General features: G+C 36.3%; 1 protein-coding gene across 1 annotated transcript in view; it reads left to right on the top strand.

Moving 5' to 3' along the window:
* Window positions 1-25,481, top strand: part of LOC111044260 (ATP-binding cassette sub-family G member 8) — a 118,898-nt gene that overhangs the window by 80,094 nt on the left and 13,323 nt on the right. The window contains exons 8-11 of the mRNA XM_039440242.1: window positions 21,288-21,390; window positions 21,775-22,007; window positions 23,495-23,711; window positions 25,189-25,380. Coding sequence (XP_039296176.1) covers window positions 21,288-21,390; window positions 21,775-22,007; window positions 23,495-23,711; window positions 25,189-25,380 — 745 coding nt within the window. The remainder of the gene's footprint in view (window positions 1-21,287; window positions 21,391-21,774; window positions 22,008-23,494; window positions 23,712-25,188; window positions 25,381-25,481) is intronic.

Genomic DNA, 25,481 nt, shown 5'->3' with positions numbered 1-25,481 from the left:
TTGAAGAGCCATTCTTTGTAGGCTCTCTTAAGATGTCATAATTAACATTCATCAGAAGAATTTGAAAAATAATTTTTGACAGGTTAATAAGCAGTGGCGGCTTTAAACTCCATTCGACTCCAAGGAAGAATACAAAGGAGTGGATCTGAAAGTCCCAACTCCAGACTCGAGAATATTTTTATTCTCAGAAAAAATGTCTATGTTTGATTCACTGAAGACCTGCTTTCCAATAATTTCTGCTGAAAACCAATACTGTTTGTTCTCATGGAGGTGTTCAAACATTGGCAACATTATTATGTGTAAGCACTCTCATAAGAACCAATGGTGTATTATTTTACTGTTCAACAGAGTAAAATTGATCGGAGACTAGGGCTCCATAAATTAATCTTACAGTTGTGTTGTGAGTGATGTTAAGGTACTTTTCCATAATGAAAACACAAATTCAAGCTGAAGATGTGGCTGGTAGAGCCACGAAACCAGGTTCTGTATATATTATACTATTTTATAATAATAAAAAGTGGTTGACATTTTAATTTTGTGTTTTCTTCATGGATTAGTTAGCCTTTCAGCAGATTCCAACAGAAGGACAACCTACATCCTCCTACAGTGAGATTCACTACAAACTGACAGAATTCCCCTTATAAAACATCAGTACTTCCCATTCAGTCAATGCTGACAGTTCTAATCACTACAGCTGGCATTCCATATGAATAATATCAGTGATTTTCATTCAAAAACTCAATTAAAACTAAATCTCAATAGAGTCACAATAAAACCAGTATGTAAAGTAATTGAATTTGTGAGTCTGTATCTTTGCTTGAAGCATAGAATAAAACAATCTTATCGAATAAGCTTTCTCTGCTTGAAGCTTGAAATTGACTTCACCACAAAGATTCCGCAGACAATGCGTAGTTAGAGCTTGTGGAGTTGTGGAGCCCCCGAGGTGATTTTTACAGTTTTTTTGTCAAGTTGCCTATTGTTCTCGTATTCAACAGCTTAATAGATTCTGGATGATTCATCCACACACGGCTAGAGCCTCACAAACTACACACTCGTGACCTTGCATTCTTCAGTAGATTCGTTTTTTCTGAGTTTTTTTCTTGACGTGGAAGTAGAAGAATGATCCGGAGGCTTCCTTTCAATTGGAATGACCTTCGGCAGCCAGCTTATAAGCTCTGTTGAACGTCAGTCAAATCACAAATCTGGTTTTGTAAGATCAGATTGTAAGATTTGCTTTCCTCTCGTGCCTAAGTTTTCTCTGTTTCGATTTTCTATCTTTCTTGCTTTCTTCCTATTTTCAGGTTTTATCTTTCCCCTCAATCTCTCATTGATGACCTATCAATTTTACTCTTTTTTAAGAATATCTTCTTCTTGAAAAGCCCCACTCTTCTCACTATTCTATACTATCATATCTTTTATTCCTCGAATCCTCGACAATCTTAAAATTTCATATTAAAAAAAATGTTCCTATCAAACAGAAGTAAGCCTAATCTTCATCATTTCCGCACTCAGTTTCAGAATTACAAAGTAAATTATTTATGAACACCTGTAGATCATAATTTCAACATAACCACATTTCCCAAGCAGCATATACGACAATATTATCGTAGACTTTTATCGTGTGACTTTTAGAATCCACAATAGTTCTATAAAATGAAGCTGTATTGTACTATAATATTGTACAAACTGTTATTATTTCCTGGTCATACATAAAACATACGATTGGTAGGTAAAACATGCGATTTAGAGGGAGATGAAAACATTTCAGATGCTCAATACTCCTATTATTAATAAAGTAGGTATATTTTATTACTAGTACTATGAATAATGGACTATAAGATTTGGAATCTTTATGTCTAAATCACGTTTAAATCACTAGGTTCCATTCAGCATGAGCAACCTATAGTGAATTCATCATTCAAATTCAACGAGGGCGATGAGAGAATAAAAAACTTCATGATATCAGATACAGTATTATAAATATCAGAACAGTACTATAAAACCTGGAGTAAAAATCTCCGATCTCAGAAACTAAAACAGCTAGGGAATAAATCATTAGACTTCTCACCTCCAAAATGTCATACGAATATCTAGTGCCATATACTTCACTGAAGCAAAGAAAACTTCTATTCTTCTAAAGATTGCTTATTCTATTTTTCTTGTAGAGTAGTAACACTATACTGGAGAAAATAAAACTTCTATAGATTTTTTTTCCGAGACTGAAGTTTCCTTTGACAAATGGGATTTCCAATATGGCGGAACCATGTGAGGGAGCGAGCGGATGTCTTGATGATCATTCTTCCGTGGCGGCCCAGGAGTCAATAAACCGATGACTCAAAAAAGAAGAAGAAAGAGAAGAGAACATTGCGGAGTGAGAATGAGAAAAGAAGAAACAGAGGTGGATCGACGGAAAATCTAGCCAGGAGCTAGGCTGTTTGGTCGCTTTGGAGAATTCCAATTAATTGCAGATGACTAACATTGACTACAATCATAGAGAAAAGAATACTCCTTTAGAAGGATATTCGTTGTCTCTGCTATAATCAAGGTCTGTGGAGAAAGGAGAGACTCTTCTTCACAGATAGGGAGTGACTGAGAGAAAGATATCAGATAAAAAGATTATATGAGTAGATCAAAATATATGCTGACTTGAATATTCAGAACTTATGACAAAGGAATTCTACCACCAAGTATAAACTGAAGATAGACAAAGATTGGAGGATATGAATTGAAGGATTAAATGTTATTCAAACTGTAGAAATAAGATGTAATATTAAGTTTTTCAGTTGCAAAAATTGACAGAATTTGAAAATAATCGTCCATTTATGAGCTGAAGATGGACGAGGATTGATGGAAATTAGGATTAAATGCTATTTCAACTGCGAAAATAAACTGTAATATTGTGTTGTACAGTTGCAAAATTTGCAGAATTTGAAATTCCTTCCAAGACCATCCATTCTTGGAAAGGATAAAGAGTTGATTAATCGTTCTCACTCTCGAAAAAGATGAAAGAACGAGACACAGAAATAGTCTGATAGAATGAATTCTGCAGATATTTGAGACATTTGGAATATGGTCTCTTCATCGAAAGGAGAAACAAAACATAAAGTTTGCTTTTGTGTAATTATAAAATTAATAACTCATATCATACTTTTATGCATATTTTATCATCATAGACCAAAAGAGCAGCATTAAAATCTTATCCAAGTTCTCGTTCAACTGTTTAACCGTTTCACGAGCGTTCACTGTGAAAACATCTTCAAATCCGTGCTAGAATCTTGAATATGTGCTATTTTATAGGCTATACTTATTTCAGTTATGTATAGCTTTTATGAGTAACTACATACTTACACAAGCCCAAACATTATGTTTGTCTCTCCTCTAGATGAACAGATTATAGCTCGAAGTCTTCCTACAATGCATAAAGCTATCAACAAATACCAAACTATGATATGAAAAAGTAGGTGAATTCACATCGGAAAGGGAATTTTAAATTTGGAAAGAATAATCGAAGAGAGGCTAGAAAGTTCCAAGTGAAATCGACAAGAAAAAAGGTTATCATACTTGAACAAATCAGCATCAATCTTCCAATAATCTAACCTTGATATGATGTACTTCATTTAATATTCTTCATTCTTATCTAATCACTTCAAGTGACTCAGTGCGCAATTAAATTGCAATTGGAGATGTAGAAAGGAAAATCGCAATTACGGTGCTTGAGCAAAAAGTAAGAAGAATGGAATGAGGAAGGTCAGATAATAGAGGAACATAGGTAGAGATCTCTCGATATGGTTATTGTCTGTTCCTAGTTGTGTAATCATCATTTTCCTTTTCAAGATTTCCATCTAGAGCTAGGATAAACAGTAAGAAAAACCTATTCATAGGTTTATTACATATAGGAAGTAGGCAGAAACATAAAAATTGAAAATTCTATAAATTTTGTCATTTCGATCTCCATTTTCAGTGGAGTGAGATTATGTTAAATGCTCTAGTCACAATAGTAACCATTTATCCAATTGGTGAATTTATTTGGTCATAATAATTTATTTAAATTGGTAGTACATTGGGCTCCGGTTTAAATTTACAACATATCATAAAACTTCATCAGCTAGAAATAGAAACTCCAGTGACTAGTATAGTAATAATGCTTTTACTCTCCAATTCAAGTAATAATAGTTATAACAAAAGAATAATTTTGTTGTAGTACTATTTTAGTCATTCGCAATGTAAGTTATAGTTTTTGAAGTGTCATTAATGGAGAATTAATTCTCATCAAAGAATATTCTTGAGCGAGAGAGCTTATAAAGAGAGTTCTATTAAGTCTCAGTCTAAGTTTTGATTTCATAAATAGGAGCTATAATGTATGTTGTTGGACTATTAATTTTGTTGACTTTCTACTGGTCTATACTTACTGGAATTCTATAAGTACATCTGGTAGGAGAGAGTAGTAAACGTCATTAGGTATAATATATACTAATTGTGGATAATGACTAAAAAACTATGTTTTTTCACGGTTTTCTCGAAAACGGCTGTAACGATTTTCTTCAAGTTTATACCCTGGACAGACATGAGTCTCATCTCTGAGAAAATTGCAGGAGATCTGCCATATTATTGAGAAAATGGATTTTGTTAAATTTCTATCACAATTTTCTTGAAGATGACCTGGCCGATTTTCTTAACCTGTTCCACTCCGTTTCCTATATGTTCAATTCCTGTTCGATTCGTTAAAATGTTCTGTTTGATTCGTGGAATATTTGTCTCATTACTAACAAATTTATGGTTGTTTACAGGAAATTCAAGATGGTGGGTCGCCAACAGAGGGATATGGAGAGGAGGTACTCCATAGCAGAAGTTCCTTCGGAGCTGAGTGGAATGCCTCCACCAGGGTTGATGCCTTCAGCCTCTGAGGATCTCCATGCTTGGTCTATCTACAGGTGAGAGCTAATTTCGAAGTTGAAATTATTCAATTCTTATTTGATAATTTGTAACATTTGTAAGATGGGAGCATCAATTGGAATTAAAATTCATAGATAACATAATTTTGGTACTCACCCACCCTCATTCAATTATTGCATTTTGTAAAACTCTCTCCGTTCTATCTTGTTCTTGTATGTAGTTATAGGTGATGTTGGGGTCATCTTTCTGTAAGAATCAAATCTACATTATAGAGTTTGATATTTTCTCCACAGTAATTTTTTGCACTTTCTTCAAGAGTTTAATCTCTACCGTTTATCAAGGTAATGATAATGTTTTATCAATCAATTTCATTGTATATTCAATACAGGGTTATGTTATTGCATCGTAGGCTATATCTGGTTAATTAGTTCCAACTCCGGGGTAAGTATCATAAAAAATCATATAGAATTTTGATATTCGGACAAAATCATAACAAAATGAAAGAAGGAAACTGATAAAATATTCAAAACATATAACAAAATAAAATAAGAAAACTGATAAGATATTCATTTCTTTAATTATTAAGAGAAAATAGATAAGAGAAAAAGGTGAAATTATTGTCTGAAATGAGAGTACCCGGTTGAAAGTTTGATCATAAATCAGGCCATAGATGATAGATACTTGACCATCTTCTATCAAAGAATAAATTTCCTATTCGAACTGAGTATCAAATATTCTGTATTGTCATTGGAAAGTCTTTATTGGGAAGACTATTAAGTATTTGAAGACTTTAAGAGATCAATATCTATGATCGTACATTTTACTGTGCAATGATTTAATATTTGTTTATTTATTCATTAGTGCAAAATTACTTATCATCAAGATAACATTATTTCTCTTTCCTTAATTTACTATATATGATGTTGTGGTGGTTTTTCAGGCAAAATCTGAACTCAGATTTCACAGACTCGGCCCTGGGCTCCAGTGAGAAGTCGCCTCTACCTTACGGCAACTTCCAACTCAGGGAATCAACGGTGCAATCTATCCTCAGTCATCCCCGCTATGGACCCAAGTGAGTTTCCAATTCAAATCAAAATTTGCTATCATGGAATCATTAAAGAAAAGCAAATGTTGTTAAACGAGGGAAAATATAGAATATTTGAATAATTGGATAATATTGATTGTGATATTTCACATTCGTGATATTCAAATTGAAAATTGGAGACTGGCAACTAACGACAGGACAAGCATGATGAACATGTGTGTATACACATGTGTGTACACATGTTCATCATGCATGTTTTGTCATCAGCGAGAGGCTTCCAGCGAAAAACAGCTGTTCGACAGCAGCTTCTAACAAAAAACAATCTGGTGTGGCGCACTCAACAACTTTCCTTGCCGTTATGAAAATTGATCACCTGACGCTAGTGTTCCCGCGCATCTCAAGTCTACTATTCAAAGATTTGAGCCAGCTGGTGTCAGGGCGATAACGCTGGAGACACACGAGGTCTGCTATCTCTTCATAGTGAATCATTTAATAGAATCAACAGTTGCCAACAGTTTGCAATTGGATGATCACATTTTCTCGAATTTCGAGCTTATTTTTAATTTTAGGTGAAAATGTTACTGATCATTAATGTAGAGATTCTTATGCTGAATCTTTTCCACTCAAAATTTTTTGTTTAAATTGTATCTGAAGCCTGATAATTGAGAATCTAAAATCAAACTTTGCATAGATGGGGCGGAGCTCCTGAAATTTTTTCAGATATGAGACTTGTGGCAGTCGATAGAGCTTATTAATGACTATTTCAGGTATAACTTTAATCAAAATCGTTGGAGCCGTTTTCGAGAAAAACGTGAAACACCCTGTTTTTGACAACATTTTCTCAATTTTAGCCGCCATCTTGAATTGCATTTGATCGAAATTGTTCGTGTCGGATCCTTATATTGTAAGGACCTTAAGTTCCAAATTTCAAGTCATTCCGTTAATTGGGAGATGAGATATCGTGTACACAGACGCACATACACACACACACACACACACACACACACACAACACACACACACACACTGACACACACAGACCAATACCCAAAAACCACTTATTTGGACTCAGGGGACCTTGAAACGTATAGAAATTTAGAAATTGGGGTACCTTAATTTTTTTCGGAAAGCAATACTTTCCTTACCTATGGTAATAGGGCAAGGAAAGTAATAACACAACCAATAACAATAATAAAAAAAAGTGTAATAACACAAAAAAAATGAAACTTGAATAAAGTAGTGAAGAAGCCTTGCTTGCATCTGCCTAAATGTATTCGGCCGTCCTTTATGAAAAAGCTAATTTTCTGTTTTTGAAGTTGATGATTTGCCGGCTAAATGGTTTATTGCAGGACTTCCTATGTACCGGACCTGCGCCTACAAAAAAATGGCCGCATTATGTGGTGGCCAGTATTGATAATTTAAACGGGAACTAGACAAACTGAGATTTCAACGATCTGAGACTCTCTCTAACAGTTGATTAGTGTTTTTTCTCAGTAGGAATTCCTATAATACCACCACATATGACGGTCATTTTTTTCTAGGCTCAGGTAAAAATAATAATAAAAAGGGGTCACATCATGCGTGACAGGACCAACTGGCTCTCCATTGTACTCTTTTAAATATTTTTTGGAATATAAATTGAATTATTATATTCAAATCATGGTTTGAATTCATACTTTTTTCCAGGTTTACTTGCTTTTTTGCTATTGTATTAAATTTGTAAGCAGATTGAATTAGGAAATGAATTAATTTTTTCTATGCATTTTTTTAAAGATCAGCGCTCGGTTCCAACATGTACACGTACCTGAAGTTCGGCCTACCTCGGGTGTTTCCGCCGAATGGTGTGAGGGGCGGAAGAGACGGCAGCAGCGGCTACGACTCCAGTGATGATGGTGGTGGTGGAGGGGGGAACGGTACTGCAGCCAGACCGCGACCCAGAGCTAGACATGCAAGTCAGCAACATTTGCACGCCCCACCCGGATACTATTTACGCGCCAGGAGTGATCCTGATTTTCGGAACACGCCGTATCATGGGGTGAGTGATGTTAAGAATTGTTTTTCGCGACAAAAGCGTTATCGAAGTTTTATAAGATTCTGAACTGAAGTAAATAAAGATGATGATGATGATGATGATGATGATCTATATGGATGCCATGCCAAAGAAACTGTAGAGCCCGATTCACACTGAAGTGACGTGGCGCTGGCGTGGCACTGACTTTTGCCACTCCCACGCCTCCCTTATAAACATGGTATGGCCCAATGCAAACTGGAGTGGCGTTTTGCCACGCCACGTATTTTTGCATTGAATCCCTGTGTTGAACTAATTTTGCTCATTCATGTAACTTTCAGTTTTGATAGCATATACCTGTACACTAATTTAAAATGGCTTACAATATAGCTATATGAATAACAAAATGGGCCATAGAACTACAGAACAAAATGCAGACAGAATACATTTTCAAATACTATAATATCATAACTCTCAATAGAGTGTTGTGTTCACTATAACCTTAGTGTCCAGTTTCCCATTAGGGCTTTGGACTATATACGGCGAGGTGGAACTACCCTTAAGTCACCCCACCATTGAAAGCCATCCATACGATAATAATAATAATAATACTCTCAATAGTTGGTAGTTCAAATGCAGCAGAAATCTATAGATTTTTTGGTCGATTAGATCCAATAGGTAAGGTTAACTTTATTTAATGTCAGTGGAAAAGGTAGGACAAAGCGTTGCCGATTCTCTTTTGAATAGCTGATTCCAGTATATTTGTGATATCAACTGTTCATTTTTGTTAAAAATGATCAATCAATCAAACCAGTTTTATTTTTCCAAAACAATAATAAAGCAAATTACATATAATAAATCTAGAGCAGAAACAGTATATAATACTCCACTCAATGATAAGAATACTGGATTAAATAAAATCTTTACTTTACTGTGACAAAACAAAAGTAGACCTACTACTTGCTGAATTAAAGCTGATTCGTATGCAAGTGGGAAAGTTTAAAAGTATTTCATTCCTCAAGAAAATATACTTTCCAATGATAATAATAATTTTCATGATTGAGATTGAATATTTTGTTAATAAATTATAATCTTAAATTGTTGAGAAACGATGTGACAAAGTAGCACGATAGCACTATCTGTTTTGTCGAATATAGATAAGGATAGCAACACCAATGCACGGAGTAAAAAACAAGTGTTCCTTCTTCTGTACCAATTTTTAATCAATTGCTGCTATTATAACTTGGACCTCATAATATATAGATAAAAATAAAACTTGAAGAAATTCTTATCTTATTTGCATCTTATCTTATTTCCGTTATTAAAGTCACTGAAATTCTTATCTATCTTCTGTCTTATCTGTTATTAAAGTCAAAATATTTCTGCATTGTTTCAGACGAGCTTACCCCTCAGATAGATAAAAAATAGAATTTGCAGAAATTCTTATCATATTTTCATCTTATCTTCTTTCTGTTATTAAAGTCACTGAAATTCTTATCTTATCTCCTGTCTTATCTGTTATTAAAGTCACAGTATTTCTGTCATTGTTTGCAGCCAAGCATGCCCCTGAGACAACAGATGGGTGGCCCCGGTGGCGGGGGTGGGATGCCGCCTCCCCCCCACCAGCAGCACCCAGCCGGGGGCCGTGGCAAGAGTGTGAGTGAGGCCAACCTGCTCGCACCAGAACTGCTGATGAGGCATAATGCGGCTCCCTATGAACACAGGCGCAGTGTACATGATCTGCGGGGCGCAATCGCCTACTCAGAGCTCGGGGGACCACCGCCGCATGTATTGGTGCATAATGCTAGGTAGGTGTAAATATATGTATACTTCCCTATGAAGTATAAAATTGAATTTATAACCACGAATTTTTGCATCGATCGATTCAATTCTAACTTGAAATTTGTCAATAATTAGATAAGTCATAAATAAAAGGGTACTTTATGCTTTTATATTGTTTTTATTAATTTAAATAAAGTATGCCATTGACTACAATTGAAGTGATTTTACTATAAGTCAGTATCAGATTGCTGTTCTACACACATATACAGCGCATTAATTACATTACATTTAGTGCATTCTTGAGTAAGTTTCTCTGTTTAATAATAATAATAATAATAATAATCCGTTCCTTTCCTTTTTCCTTCGTCCTGGTACCCCCAGAAGAAGGGAGTTTATTATAAAAAATATAACAAACAAAAATGAAAAATACACTTTTAAGAAGAAATCTTACAAACAAAACAAATGAAGAATATTAAAAAGCAAGAATGACAAAAGATAAGAAGATTCCTTTTCAGTGGAAAATTTCAAATATTATAAACCAGACGAAATATAAATTCTCCAAAACCTTCTAAAGAAGGTTTGACTGGAGGAGTCAAGTTTTACATTATATAAAAAACCATAGGAATAGCACATCGATATCTATTATAATAAAGATATCAGATGATAATAATAATATTAATTCATGCATGTACATTTTACATTAAATTTTTCGCATTTGTCAGTTACAATAGAATCATAGAATTTGTCAGGTGATCAAAATGTCTGAATATTTGAAGTCCAAAAATAAAGATGACATCATCTTATTATTATAATTTCACTAGGGTCATTTCTCACACTGTATATGGAAAAAACTCCATCAAACTGTAAAAACATCTCTCTTGTAGCCAATTCCTCAGTAGTGTCTTGAATGTTCTGCTATTTGAAGTATCGAGAATTTCCAGTGGTATTGTGTTTAGGCCCTTCTTCAGCACACGTAGCAGTTTGATACTGGATCTAAAGTTCTGAATGTTTCATTGAGTTATTGGAAATTGGATAAATGGGAGGAAAAGAACCTTGGAAGAAAAAAGGTATTGGAAGATGTAAATGAAATCAAATAGTTTTATTATTTGTTCATGAGAAAGTACTCATACAAATAGGAGTTACTCTCCTAATCATATACATAATACATTATTGATTATCTGAACAAATTATCAAAACACGAAAATCACGAAACATGCTGCTACGATAATATAATAACTATATTCAAAATTAATATTAAAAATCACAAAAAGTACATAAAAATGTCTTAATAAGAAAGTGCAACGTATAAGAATGATTGGATAGTATGAAATAGCAGGCTGAGAAATGAAAGGATAACGAGAGTGATGATGAAGTAAGAAGGGACATAGTGAAAGAGAGCGCGAGAGAGAATGACAACGAGAATAGAGGAATAAGGGGAAATGAAGAGTAGATGAAGGGGAATAGAAAAGAGAACAAAATAAAGGAGAATACTAACATAAAAAATAGTTAGAATTGAATGCCAATCAGAAATAGGAGATTCGGAAAGTAGAAGATAAAGAAATGTATAGATTAAAAGATAGATAAGAAAGAGATGAGATGATTCGGATGGGTTGGGAGATGGAAGATGGAAGGTTAGAAGAATATGAATCAGTGAATACTGATAACGGGGTAAAATATGAATAATGAGCGTTTGAAACAAAAAGTTGACGATTGAAAATTTGGAAAAGAAGAAGAAGAGAGAGAAGAAGAGGAGGAGATAGAATATTAGAAAGAGTGAAAAACTGTAAATAACAAAGTTAGGTTCAGTATGCGACAACTTCTTCGGCTAATACTAAATAAAGGAAGTTGAAGGTTATTGGGGAATACGATTGGAGGTTGGAACCACACCCTAAACTTGACATTCCAGAATGCCAACTTGGAAAGTTGTTTAACAGGAATGTTTGCATCAAGAGTGGGATGACATCAACAATAACAAACTTTTTGAATAATTCTAATCACAGTTATTCCACTTACTTCTTTGATTTGTCATTGCCTGCTGATTTGTTTTTTTTTTTGTCTTGATTCAAGATAAAAATACTGACTATTAAATATAATTCAAGAATGGATCTGAAGAGTCTTTCGATACAGTTCTACAAGACTTCTATGTGAATATTTTATGTGATATAATATTATATTTTATGTGCATATCCTATTCCAGTGAAAACAATGTGAAATATATCTTCTATGTTTGGTTTTGAAACATCTAAATTTAAAAATCTACTTTGTGAAAATAATTGAGGACTCAGAAATTTGTAAAGTGAACAACTACAAGACTTAAACCTTTTTTGGACTATGTGTAACCTTATCTAAATTTGGGAGAGGAATAGCACAAGGTTGCCTTATTATTCCTCTCCCTATCATTTTGATGATGTACTTATTGCATAAATCAATAAAGAATCAATCAATCAATCAATAATCTATTGTGAATAAAGAAAGAAAACACTAAACTATGTAAAGCTGAATCGGCAACGGTATTTGAAAAACTGACCATCCCTCATGATTGGAAATCGATGATGATTTTCGTAATTTTCATCCTTAGTGATTATCAGACATCAATAGATTTCTCTCTTGCAAAGATAGAATGACATTCATCCTGCCTTTTATAATAATCATGGTGCCGATTGTAATTAGAGCTATTGGCTTGTGTTTTCAACTACAAATACAGAACTGGAATTACAACTAGAGTTGTGGATGGAATAGAATACAATATGTTCATTATTCATTTGTAATGACGAGTTTGATGTATCCATCTCTCAAACTGAGCCTTGATCTATGAATTAATCATATAAATGATTCCGAAAAAATATTATTAAATCAACGAAACAAGGAAATTTATCAATTTGTTTGTCTTATTAGAATGTCCTATTCCACCCTCTAGGTTTTCTAATAATTGCGAAGTATTGCTACGACGCGGACTAGCTACAGCCGGGTATGGGTCGGGGTCGGTGACCGTATTGACTGGTGGAGATACTGGACCTACACTTCTCCCCCTGTCCTGATTCTTTACCCTCTGTCTTTGGCGGGAGGTATTTAATTTGAAGGGAAGTGTGTGTGCCCGTGCCGTTGTTGGCCGATTCGGCCCTCGGCTCTTGGAATTCAGGTTGGGTGTTAGGGAGAATTGAGGTAACCTTAACCAAGGATACGGATCCGGATATCAGTTCCCACAAATAATTATATTTGTAAAGGTAGTACGCAATCTGAACCAACTGCGAGTTGACGGCGAGCAAAGCTGTACCTGCAAGCCCGGAATAAAGGTTGTAGTGGAGGAACTCGGGATGGAGTTTAACAAGGAATGATATAGAATTTTTGTTACGGTTTTCGCAATCTGAGACTGCGGGCTGTCGGTGTGCAGACTGAATCTGCGCACCCGGTATTAGATCAATATGATTGGAGGGGCGTAAGAGGTATAAGGTACAGGATATGGTATACCGAGTTTGAGGTATAGGGAATATTTTATCGGGCTTGGGAAATGGAGATTCGTTAATAGGATTGTTCCTTCCTGTAACTAATGGGGTTTTGTTCAATAACTCGCGATCTGTGAATCGCGATATAGTTCTCAGCAAGCTGAACCTGCTAGCTAAATACAGTATAACAATTACAATTTTATGATAACTAAAGCTCAATGGATGAGGTTTCGGGTGTCGGATTTCTGAATCGCGAGCCTGCAGCTGCGAAAGGATTTTCAGCAATTCTGAAACTGCTAAACAGGATTTCCGCGCTGATCTGATGACAGCGCGCCGGTTATTAAGGGCCAATCTGTAACTGCCCTTAAGGGTATGGGAATCACTCTCAATCGTCCGAAACGCTTTTAAATTAATAGTCAGTATGTCGACTATTATGAGAGGATAGGGAAGGGCTTACAAGGATTCTCCTAAGCTTCTCGCTGGTCTGAGGACCGCGACGGGAACGATCTCTAGTCTGGAACTGAGATCTCGCGATATACAGGGCAGGAAAAATTTAGAGGAAGGAAGAGAGAGGATGCCGCAGTCTGGGGACTTCGGCGAGGACGTTCTCAAGCTGTACCTGAGAGCAGGAAGTGTTGCAGTCTGTAACTTCAACAAGGACGTTCTCAAGCTGCACCTGAGAGTGGGAAGCGTCGCAGTCTGTGACTTCGACAAGGACGTTCTCAAGTTGTACCTGAGAGCAGGAAGCGTTGCAGTCTGTGACTTCAACAAGGACGTTCTCAAGCTGTACCTGAGAGCAGGAAGCATCGCAGTCTGTGACTTCGACAAGGACGTTCTCAGCTGCACCTGAGAGTGGGAAGCGTCGCAGTCTGTGACTTCGACAAGGACGTTCTCAAGTTGTACCTGAGAGTAGGAAGCGTTGCAGTCTGTGACTTCAACAAGGACGTTCTCAAGCTGTACCTGAGAGCAGGAAGCGTCGCAGTCTGTGACTTCGACAAGGACGTTCTCAAGCTGGACCTGAGAGCAGGTAGCGTCGCAGTCTGTGACTTCGACAAGGACGTTCTCAAGTTGTACCTGAGAGCAGGAAGCGTTGCAGTCTGTGACTTCAACAAGGACGTTCTCAAGCTGCACCTGAGAGTGGGAAGCGTCGCAGTCTGTGACTTCGACAAGGACGTTCTCAAGTTGTACCTGAGAGCAGGAAGCGTTGCAGTCTGTGACTTCAACAAGGACGTTCTCAAGCTGTACCTGAGAGCGGGAAGCGTCGCAGTCTGTGACTTCGACAAGGACGTTCTCAAGCTGTACCTGAGAGCAGGAAGCGTCGCAGTCTGTGACTTCGACAAGGACGTTCTCAAGTTGTACCTGAGAGCAGAAGGATTTTAGAACAGGGAAAGTGAAGAGAGAGTAAGAGAAAGGATGCCGCAGTCTGGGGACTTCGGCGAGGACGTTCTCAGCTGTACCTGAGAGCAGGAAGCGTTGCAGTCTGTGACTTCAACAAGGACGTTCTCAAGCTGGACCTGAGAGCAGGTAGCGTCGCAGTCTGTGACTTCGACAAGGACGTTCTCAAGTTGTACCTGAGAGCAGGAAGCGTTGCAGTCTGTGACTTCAACAAGGACGTTCTCAAGCTGGACCTGAGAGCAGGTAGCGTCGCAGTCTGTGACTTCGACAAGGACGTTCTCAAGTTGTACCTGAGAGCAGGAAGGATTTTAGAATAGGGAAAGTGAAGAGAGAGAAAGAGAAAGGATGCCGCAGTCTAGAAACTTCGGCGAGGAAGTCCTCAAGCTGTACCTGAGAGCTAGAAGGATTATAGAATAGGGAAAGTGAAGAGAATGTAAGAGAAAGGATGCCGCAGTCTGGGGACTTCGGCGTGGACGTTCTCAAGCTGTACCTGAGAGCAGGAAGGATTATAGAATAGGGAAAGTGAAGAGAATGTAAGAGAAAGGATGCCGCAGTCTGGGGACTTCGGCGAGGAAGTCCTCAAGCTGTACCTGAGAGCTAGAAGGGTTATAGAATAGGAAAAGTTAAGAGAGAGAAAGAGAAAGGATGTCGCAGTCTAGAAACTTCGACGAGGACGAGCTCAAGCTGCACCTGAGTTCTCTAGGAAAAGGATTGGGCTTTTCCTACTTGGAATTACAGCAAGTCAGAAACTGCTAAGCGAATTTAAAATACAGGGCCACTCTATAGCATGAAAATTAATAAGGGAAATATATCCCTAAAAAAAACTGAGATTACCTTATTACAGAAGAGGAAATGCACACAAGTGACCAGTCCTGACATACAGTTACCTGAATCACTGCAGAATTAAATACGGAGAATAGCAAACAAATTCCCGCACTAAACTTAAACGTCGTGAAGCGACAGAGTCGAGACTTAAGAATTAAGCCCTCAAAAATAATTTGCTTAAAAGCCTAGCTAAATTTCCCCACTCAACTGTTTGTAGCTCAAACTTGAGATCCCTTACAGGTTTCAAAACCAAGATAATTCGTTCACCCCCAGTGATACGAATTCGGGAAAAAAATAGCTGACAAGAAAGAAAAACCCACAAGGGAATTCTAACTCCGAGTTGTTCGGAACTCGACCTACAATATTCTACGTTAACACAAGATAGAATAATAATTAGTGTCGGTAACGTCGTAAGGAGAGGAGATTCGCGACCCGATCTCACGCTCAACCACCGAACAACTGACTCTCTCCCAGATCTTCTTGAAGCCACACCGGGTCGCTGAAAGTTAGGAGGCCGGGGGAAAAGGGGCTTGCTGACCAATGGGAGTCTGAAAAGACGATCACGCCACTAGTCATGTGACAGGGTTTGAATCCACTAGTGCTGATGATAAGGGTGCAGCTAATGACGATACTGATACTAATTACTACACTAATTCAGGCCGGTAAACAATATTTCTATTCCAGAAATTTCATGAAGAGCGATACTGACCCGACTCGGTAGCCGCTTATCGTTTAGATGATACGAATGCTGCTAATTTAAGGGGTTGACGGCGATAGTGATAATGTATACACAACTACAAATCTAACAAAATATATCTGGCAGACGATCCTATTCCTATTCTAAAATAGAATAATTTCGCTAATTTTATGCTGGACGACGGCTCTCTATCCGTCACAAAAATTCACTTTGTGACAGTCTGTAAGACAATTCTTTCTAGTAAATCGTCTCACGAATTTTATGAATCATTTATCAATGTCATTATGACCGTGTTACAATAATTGTCATAGCCTCCTCCAAACTCAACAACTTAACTAGATCTCCATTGTAGTGTGCGGTCTGACACTTACTTGTTTGAAAGACAAATCAATTAGGACACCCAAACTTTCTCAGTCAATTACTGTTTTAGATGTTACTCCAATTTACATGATTTATTTAACCTTGTGCCTGAGTTTTTGTAAACGAAAATTGAAGAGCAATTACCACCTCACCTGAGAAAATCTGAATACTAAAAATGAGGCAGGAATGATTCAAGCTCAGCTCTCTAGTGTTGAAGTGTTCGTTGATGTTATAGGATGATAGATCATCTCAGTATTTTTGTGATCTTTGAATGTACTCATATAACTCAATGATTTCTAATGCATTACGCAGTTTTTTTTGTCTTGTGAACTTATTGTGTGGGGGGAAAGTTCACGTTTCAGTGATATAAAATTCTCTGTGACAAAAATAGTAAAGAGTGATAGTTATGGAATCTCAAACACCGAAACAATACCACGTGAATATTGAATATTACATTTTCATTAATAGAGAGTATTTTCAGGCATAGTATCTGTACCTTGAATTCCTGTGTAAGGATTGAACCCATTGATATCGTTCACATTTAACATTCAAATAAACTCAAAGTTCCTAGAACTTCAACTTGACTCAATCTCATAGAAAGTTTAGATAACGTGTTCTCATCCAACTGAATTACTTATGTATTATCACGGACAAAATAAGTAATATACTTCCTATACTATATAGTAATATACACTTCCTCAATGATATTATATTTCCTTGGTCATACTTTGTCGTATTTTTGTCTTTCATCAGAAATTTCAATCGAATAACAATACTTTTCTTATTTTCTGTTGGCTTTCAATCCAAGCTATCCATAAACTTTGGTTTAACCATCTTTGACACGATTGTGAGAGCTTTATATCCCTGAATGAATGGATAGATAGCTTCTCAGTGGTTCAGAACCCACCTAAAACTGTAGCTATACTAATATCGCATCATCATATCTCACATTACCCACGCAAAAGCTTAGAACTTATTCACCATACACAATAATAAGTTGGGCGTACACCCTCATAAAAATATTAAATAAATTTCTATGGAACTATTTTGAGGTCCCATCGAGAATAATGATTATTTGAGAAATTAGATAGCACAATAAGAGAATCAAATTGATGGAGATCTTTTCTTAACAGGTAGTAGCGCTAGGTGATATCAATTAATAGAAATATTATTATTATATATTATCTTCCAATGTTATTACATTAGTGTCATTTGCATTTTAAATAAATATAAAAAATTACTTACAGATTTGTTGGACATACGACGTAACAAGTTCATATATTTGGATCCGCTTTTTTTCTCAAATGATAAATATTTATTGTGTATTTACTCTATGCAAAATGACGATGAAACAAACAAAAATAAAAAACGTCGAGCATCTAAGCAGCAGAAATCTACTGAAAAGACAAAACGGTTGGTAAAGCTCAAAATTATTATTGTAATAACTGTAACGATTCGAATAGGCACTATTTTGGTTGTAGCATGTGGCGGTTTTTAGAAAATTTTAAATGATTTAACAAATTTATTCCTCAATTCAATTTTGCTTTCAGAGAGAACTTCAACTTCCAAGTCTATTCCTAATAGTCTGTTTCGTGAAGCTAATGTGTTATCAATAGTGAATGTGACTGAATTTGTGACAAAACAAGAACACGAAGATTATTAAGCAAGGTTTATGAACAGTGATCGTTAAGCAATAATTGAAAAACTTCAAATTCTCCTTCCCTCTTTTCGGATTCCTCTCAATCAAGCAATCGAATTTATTAGAATGTTTCCAACTCATCCCATTGCACAGTTTTTTATCCTCAAATAAATCTTCAAATTGAGGACCTAGGCTGTTTGAGACTGTGATCGATAAACCATAAAACATGTGTCTCATTAAAATGGGGGATGTTGGCCTTTTTCGAGGGTTTCTGGTCCTTCAAGATGGAAAACGCTTTCAGTTATCTTTTAGAAGGGATATTAGTTTCACTAAGTTTGGTGTATTATTCTTCATGAATCAGCAACATAGACTAAATCTTATATTTTATTGAGAATCGCAAGGATAGATATTGAAAAAGGATAACTTTTCATTTCTAAAACATGGCGGCGGAGCGGCGTTGGAGCTAAAACCCTCAATCATCTCCAAGCTTGAGAGTTTTGCATATTTTCTTCAATTGATAATTCTCAATTTAGCTGAACAATAATTGTTTATTATTACTAACAATCCAATGCCTAGATGGTGATAAATAGTGGAGCACCATGTGCGCCTTAATTTGAATACATGCTTTACATTCAACACTCTCAAGCTTGAAGGTTGAAGCTACCTTCTCCTCTCCATCATGCTCGCACCCTAGAGACAAAGCAGTCACATCATTGGACATAGCAGAGAGCTCTATCGTTCTCTACTCTCATACTGTTGCCAATTGTTTTTTGATTATGAGTATGAAGAAAGGGTAAGGAACATAATGAACTTCCAAAATATTTAATTATATGTCAATCGGGGAAGATTATTTATTATTTTACAAAGGCGACTTTCTAGAAGTATTGTATTCTTTCTAAAAGATTATTATTTGATCAAGAGAAATAATTATATTCTGTTGACGAATTTAATACATTATTTGTGGTTTTCAGACACGGAGGTCGTCCAGCATCCGTGGCAGTGGTGGGAACAGGACACCACCACCCGGCAGTGTTGCACCGCCACGGCAGTCACTCTGTGTTGGACGGCGGAGTGGGGGGTGGTGCCGCCCCCAGCATGCTCAGCGGTATGGCACCCCCCTCGTCACGAGCCCACTCCGCCCTCCGCTCTCATGACGCGCCGCCTGGCATGTCATTTCAGGTGCATCGTGGGGAGGCGTTTAGCGGAGCTTATCCGCACTTGCAGGTAGGTAATCTCGTTACTTCTGGGATGGACTTTGTACAGTAATAGAATAACTGAAATGCCTATCCTTGTACAAAAGTTCTGTCATGTGAACTATTCTCAAAATATATTCTATCCTATTCTTCATGCTTCTAGGTTATATGCTTCTCTCATTGAAATGTCTTTATTGTTTTTGTCCAAATGATAAATAAATTGATTTGATTTGTGAAATAGAAGTTTAGTATCCTTCAAAATTAATAGAATATTAGAAAACAAGAATAAAAATCGTAACGTCACTACTAGTTTCGGTGATCACACCATCGTCAGTTTATAAAATATAACCTGACGATGGTGTGATCACTGAAACTAGTAGTTACGTTACGATTTGTATTCTTGTTTTTTATTATTTCATTGATTTTAAAGGGTACTATAAGTCTATTCTATAAATAAAAGAAAGTAGGCCTGATTTCATACAATTAAAAAAAATGATTTGATTTGATATGCCGGCCGGGTTGGTCTAGTGGTAAGGACCGTTACAAACGTCGGTCTACTAGCACCGCCTTGTTTGTGGGTACGACTCCCGCCAATTCCATGGACGTTTGATGACCTCATCAATTCACCAACGCACATTCTATTACCCATGCACAAGCAAGAAGCTCTTGTGAGCATCAGGAGCAATAAAAAATAAAATGTTTATCCCTTTTGCAGGTTGTTAATGGGGGGTTCGGATGAACCTTGAACAATAATGGAATAAATAGAATACCAATACAAATGTCAAGCGTTGTAAGAAGGATAATTTTATTATTGGTAACTTATCTGCTCATAACAAAGCATTGGAATGTATCGTATGATGATTATCATCAATTATTAACGAATTTACTATTGAAATTATTAGAATACTTGAAAACGGGAAAGAGGCCATGGCTTTTCAAAGCCATACTAGGAGCATAATATACGAGTCTTCTACGCCATCAGTACATCAAAGATATATGAGATATACTTAGTCTACTAATGCCCGGTTGCAGAATCGTCACATAAAGTTAAAAACAGGCAGTTTTTAACTGCCTCATTTACGAAGCCATAACTCCGCTTCCGTTGCACAGATGTCAAAGTAAACTATAGCTTCCATAGAACTAAAAACATTTTTTTCTACAACTGCGCGTAAAGAAAGAATTTACATACTCAATTCTCCTCGTAAAACAGCTTATTTCTGAGGAGAATCTACTTTTTCGCTCGCTAACCATCCGCGCATGCGCAGTAGATTTTCTTTACGCTCGCTGATCATTCGCGCATGCGCAGAAGAGTTTCTTTACGCTCGCTAATCAGCTGATGGTAAGCAGCTCGGCATAAAGTCAGATCTTAACCAAAAATGTCGGTAATTGTAACTCCGCCGATATAAGTAATTTAACAGGTTTGGGCAGTTGTAGAAAAAAAATTGTATGTAATTCGCGCGTAATGCTTCTTTATTGTTCTTGCAAAATTATCACGCGACGCGAAGCGGAGCGTAGATTATTACGCTCTTAATACATAAATAGCTATTTCTTTAAAACTCATCAATAATTGTTGATATGGGTTTGAATATTATGAACGTAGTAATAAAGACTGGATCTGGAAGGATAGTAATGGGATTGTAAAGCTACTATCAAACTCACTATGAATGTTCATCGTTGATTTCTTAGTTCTCATTCAGCCATGAACCCAAAACTATTCCAGAAGTGGATTTGCCTCATCTTCGGTTCTCATCATCATATACGATATATAAATTTATCCATATACAAAAATCCTCCATATTATAAATACGGATCTTGTCCAAGAAACAATATTCAGGGATAATCCATAATTTAAAGAAAATCTACATATCCCATGCACTTAGGCTACGCATATCAAGTTGTGACAGTTTTATCTAATCTAATCTAAACCAATCTAATGTAATCTAATATCTAATCCAAGTACGGTCCTTTATGTTATATTTAATAATAATATGATTTTTTATGGCGACAGGTTCGAGGTCTAGATGTAGACGGCAAGAACAACGAACCTCTGCTTCAGTCGGTTTCGTTCGAAGCCAAAGCTGGAGAAATCTTAGCAGTCATGGCAACACAAGGTAAGCACAACGTCAATGATCAGAGAACAATAGAATACTTGAACAATAGAACAATGAGAACACTTGAAATTACATACAAGTTACAAATAAGAGAACAACTTCAAGTAGTGAAAAGTGTAAATTTAAAGTATTGTGCTCACTATAACCGTAGGTGTTGGGTGTTTATTAAACAAATAGAAGAAGTATACAAGTGGAAATTTATGAGAATTATATTTAAATAATACATTACATAGTTACATAATTATGATAATAGTAGTTAACATACTTTTAGTATTCATTTCATTCAAAAATACTAAAAGTATGTTGATTAACTACTATTATCATAATGTTGTATGTAGTTTTTTATTATTATAACTTTTTTCTAATTTTTGATAATCTTGACAGTTGACGAAGGTCGTGCCATTCTGGACATCCTGTCGGGTACAAGACGGGCAAGAACCATCCACATAGTGCTGAACGGACAGAGCATCAGCCAGCGAGTGCTGAGGAAGAGGGTGGCCTATGTGAGGAGTGACTGCACCCTGGCGGGGAGTCTTAGTGTGTCGCAAACGCTTGCATTCTATTCAAGACTCAGGAGGCCTCCCAGGGGGCCCACCAAAGTATCTTCCACCGATCAGGTGAGTTAATCAACGAGAGTTAATCAATGAGTTAATCATATTCTATACATCGATAATACAAGGTATGACTTGACCGATTGAGAAGTTATATTTTCACATCAACTGTGATATAGTGAGGTCCACGTTATAATGACAGTGTTTGATTAGCAATGGTATTGCTATCCTTATCTATCATCCAACAAAGCGGATAGCAATATCTCTTTCTCGCTTTGCTCTGTTGCCAGATCGTCTTTTAACTATGTAGAATTTATAATTAATTAACAAAATATTTCATCTTAATTATGAAAATTCATTATGCAATTATTGAAAAATATAATTTCTTGCTTAATAAAATATATTCTTATTGATTCTTTGAAACGAGAATGAACAGTTAATATTACATCAATAAACCTACATCAGCTACCATCCATAGAAGGCATTGACACGACAGAGGAGGATCGGCAACGTTGTTCTCCTATCTTTCTTCACTGCCATTATAAGGTGGACCTCACTATAGAGTTAAATTTTCGCCAGTGGTCAATTTCTGTTCATTATTCCAACACATTTGATTAGGAATCATGATTTGTACTGGTGTTCATCGTAGTTTTGCCGTTCCCTAGTTGTTCGGTGCGGTGGTAGGCGGGGCTAGAATGCTAATCCAACTGCGCATCCTGACTACTGTATTCCCATTTACTAAATTACGGCATACTGGCTGGTTGAGCCGAATAGCTGAATACAGGTGGATGAACAGATGTTATTGCTATGCATAGTAGCGTTTTGTTGCTGTGGAAGAGGTAAATCGGTCCATCGATCAAGTGATCAGTCTGTAGTTTACAGAAAATTTAGATTGTGTGTGTTGCGGGTCGCATAAGTCAACCTATGTAGGCGCAATGGTCTCAATTAAGTACGCGTATATTTTCAAGGTCATTTTGAATTTCTCAGTTTTTTCAAATTACAAAATCACCCATTCCTTTGATTTAGTGCGATAAACATAACTAAAATTATATTATTGATTGAATAGGAAACATTGATGTTTTCTAGTACAACCACTGGATAGTTTTGGAAACTTCTGTTGCAAACTTTTATTGCTAACCTCTAAACCCGTTTCCTCACTGAACAAATGTTCGACAAACATGTTTTTTGAAACAGTTTGGGCAAATTTTATTATGTTTACTCGTGGCCAGTGTGGACGCGTCACCAAACAAAATATTTGTAAGTGGGAAGAACAGGTTTTATGTTTTACAGCTGTCAATACTGAAAATGTTTGGAAAAACCGTAATTTTTGTTTGTTTGACAAACAATGATTGGCCAAACGTTTTGAAATGTTTGTTCCTGACCTCCTCAACAAACATGTTTGCTGAACATTTGTTCAGTGTTGACACGGCTTGAATATAAGAATACTATTTTTTGGGACTGTAGCCCACTCCAGTCGTAACAAGTACATAGATTTGATTTTAGTTGCCTGAAAATTATGAAATTGATATGATATTTGATTGATTTGTCGACAGATGGATCTGCTAATAGAGGAGTTGGGCCTGACTCAGGTGCTAGACACAAAAGTGGCAAGCCTGACCGACTCGGAAGCGCAAAGACTGAGCTTGGCCTGCCATCTGGTGTCCGACGCCGAAATTCTGCTTCTGGATCGCCCCACGCGGTCCATGGACATTTTCGACACTTTCTTCCTCGTCGAGTTTCTACGACAGTGGGCTGGAGGTAGCAGTACAGGTATGTAATTTAATTACTAGTCTATCTCTTGAAAATTTCTAGACCCGGGATCACAAAAGCTTGTTAAATTTTAATGGTGATTGAATACCATGAGAAGCAACCAGAGGAAGATTCTTAGATAAGGAGGCTTCTCTAATTAGTTCTCACGTAATTTAATAATAATTAATATTTGACAGGCTTTTTTGCAACCGAGCTCCTCGAGATTCTACACGATTTCTTTTGTATTGTATTATTTTATTTATTCTCCTTTGTGAAAGATTCATTGTCATGTTGACCTCAAGACGTCATAGTGGTTAATTGGATATTACTTTGTCATATAGTATGTACTACTCTTAAGTTTTCAATTTTTTTTCTGAGCCTTTGAGATTTTTGAAAATTACGTGTAATACTTTCATTAGCTCTATTCAATTTAATTTTCATATATCTTTTCTCACTTGACTAGAATTGAAGCAGAATAAGTTAACCGCTACTCACTGCCAACACACAAGGAATCTTATGTTGGCAGTGCCGAATATTACATTGATTATTATTGTTGTGTAAGTTAATATCAATGTCTATTTGTAGGTAATTTTATATTGCATACTCTAATGATTGCATTGTGCAAGTATTTGTATGTGATTTTTGGCAATAAATTCAATTCAATTCTTCAAAATCACTTCAACTTCCACTAACTTCACTTTTTCAGTTATATTACGAAGATCTACATAGTTATGTATAATTCTCACATGTTTCAATCGCTTTGAAGAATCTCCTTAATTTTCGAGGTTGTTTCCTGTTTTTCGCTTTTGAGCTTTGAGATTCTTTACAATATTATCTTCAATATTTTTTTTCAGTTATTTCCATCACGCAATATGTTACATAAATGTATGTATTCTAAAAATATATTTCCATCTCTTCCAAAAACTGTCCTTCTCTTCAAGATCTCTTCCCACATATTAGTGAAAGTAACCGATACAGTAAAAATGTTATTTCTACGCGTTCTGATTGGATTAATCCTATTTAGCACGGCTAAGCGAGTATGAATGGTCCCATAAGAACATTATTCTGACTGATACTTAATGTGTATGCGTAATGTCAATTCAATTCAATTCAAAAAGTTATTTATTTCACAAGTCTTACAAGCAATCACAGTGGTAGGCTACATCATAAAATAAGAATACACTTCACAATAAAAATAAGACAATGTCAGCACCACAGAAATGACAGCGATATACAAATATATATTAAGACACATATTAATGTGTATTTGCTCAATTCATTGTTGTTTTGTATGTATAGAAGGCCAGGAAATTCTTGTAATAGCGCTAAAACTATTCTAATAGACTTTTCATATTTGTTGAAATGGTAGACTGACTGCTTTTAATTACTGTTCTATGAAAATTACCCTCCATTTGCTTATTCCGTTACTATTTGTAAATGACTCAAGAGCAACTGTTTTCCGTTATGTGAAAAAACTGTTATATACAAATTTTTTTAGGTGGTCTAGTAGGCAGAATAGTGGTGCTGACCATCCAGCCTCCAACCTACGAGATCTTCACGATGGTGTCGCGGGTGCTGCTGCTCTCTGGTGGCAGAATGATGTACTCGGGCCGAAGACGAGACATGTTGCCATATTTCTCCGCCGCTGATTATCCCTGTCCTGCCTTCAAGAATCCTTCCGATTATTACCGTGAGTTTATTCACTTTAGCATAGGCTAGAATAAAACAATCTTAAGTTTGAGTATAAGTATAAGTTTTCTTTGACTTCAGTTCCCAATACAGTTCCACAAA

The sequence above is a fragment of the Nilaparvata lugens genome, chromosome 13, assembly GCF_014356525.2.
Source record: "Nilaparvata lugens isolate BPH chromosome 13, ASM1435652v1, whole genome shotgun sequence".
In the NCBI taxonomy this organism is placed as follows: domain Eukaryota; kingdom Metazoa; phylum Arthropoda; class Insecta; order Hemiptera; family Delphacidae; genus Nilaparvata; species Nilaparvata lugens.
This window is presented reverse-complemented; position numbering and strand designations above follow the sequence as displayed.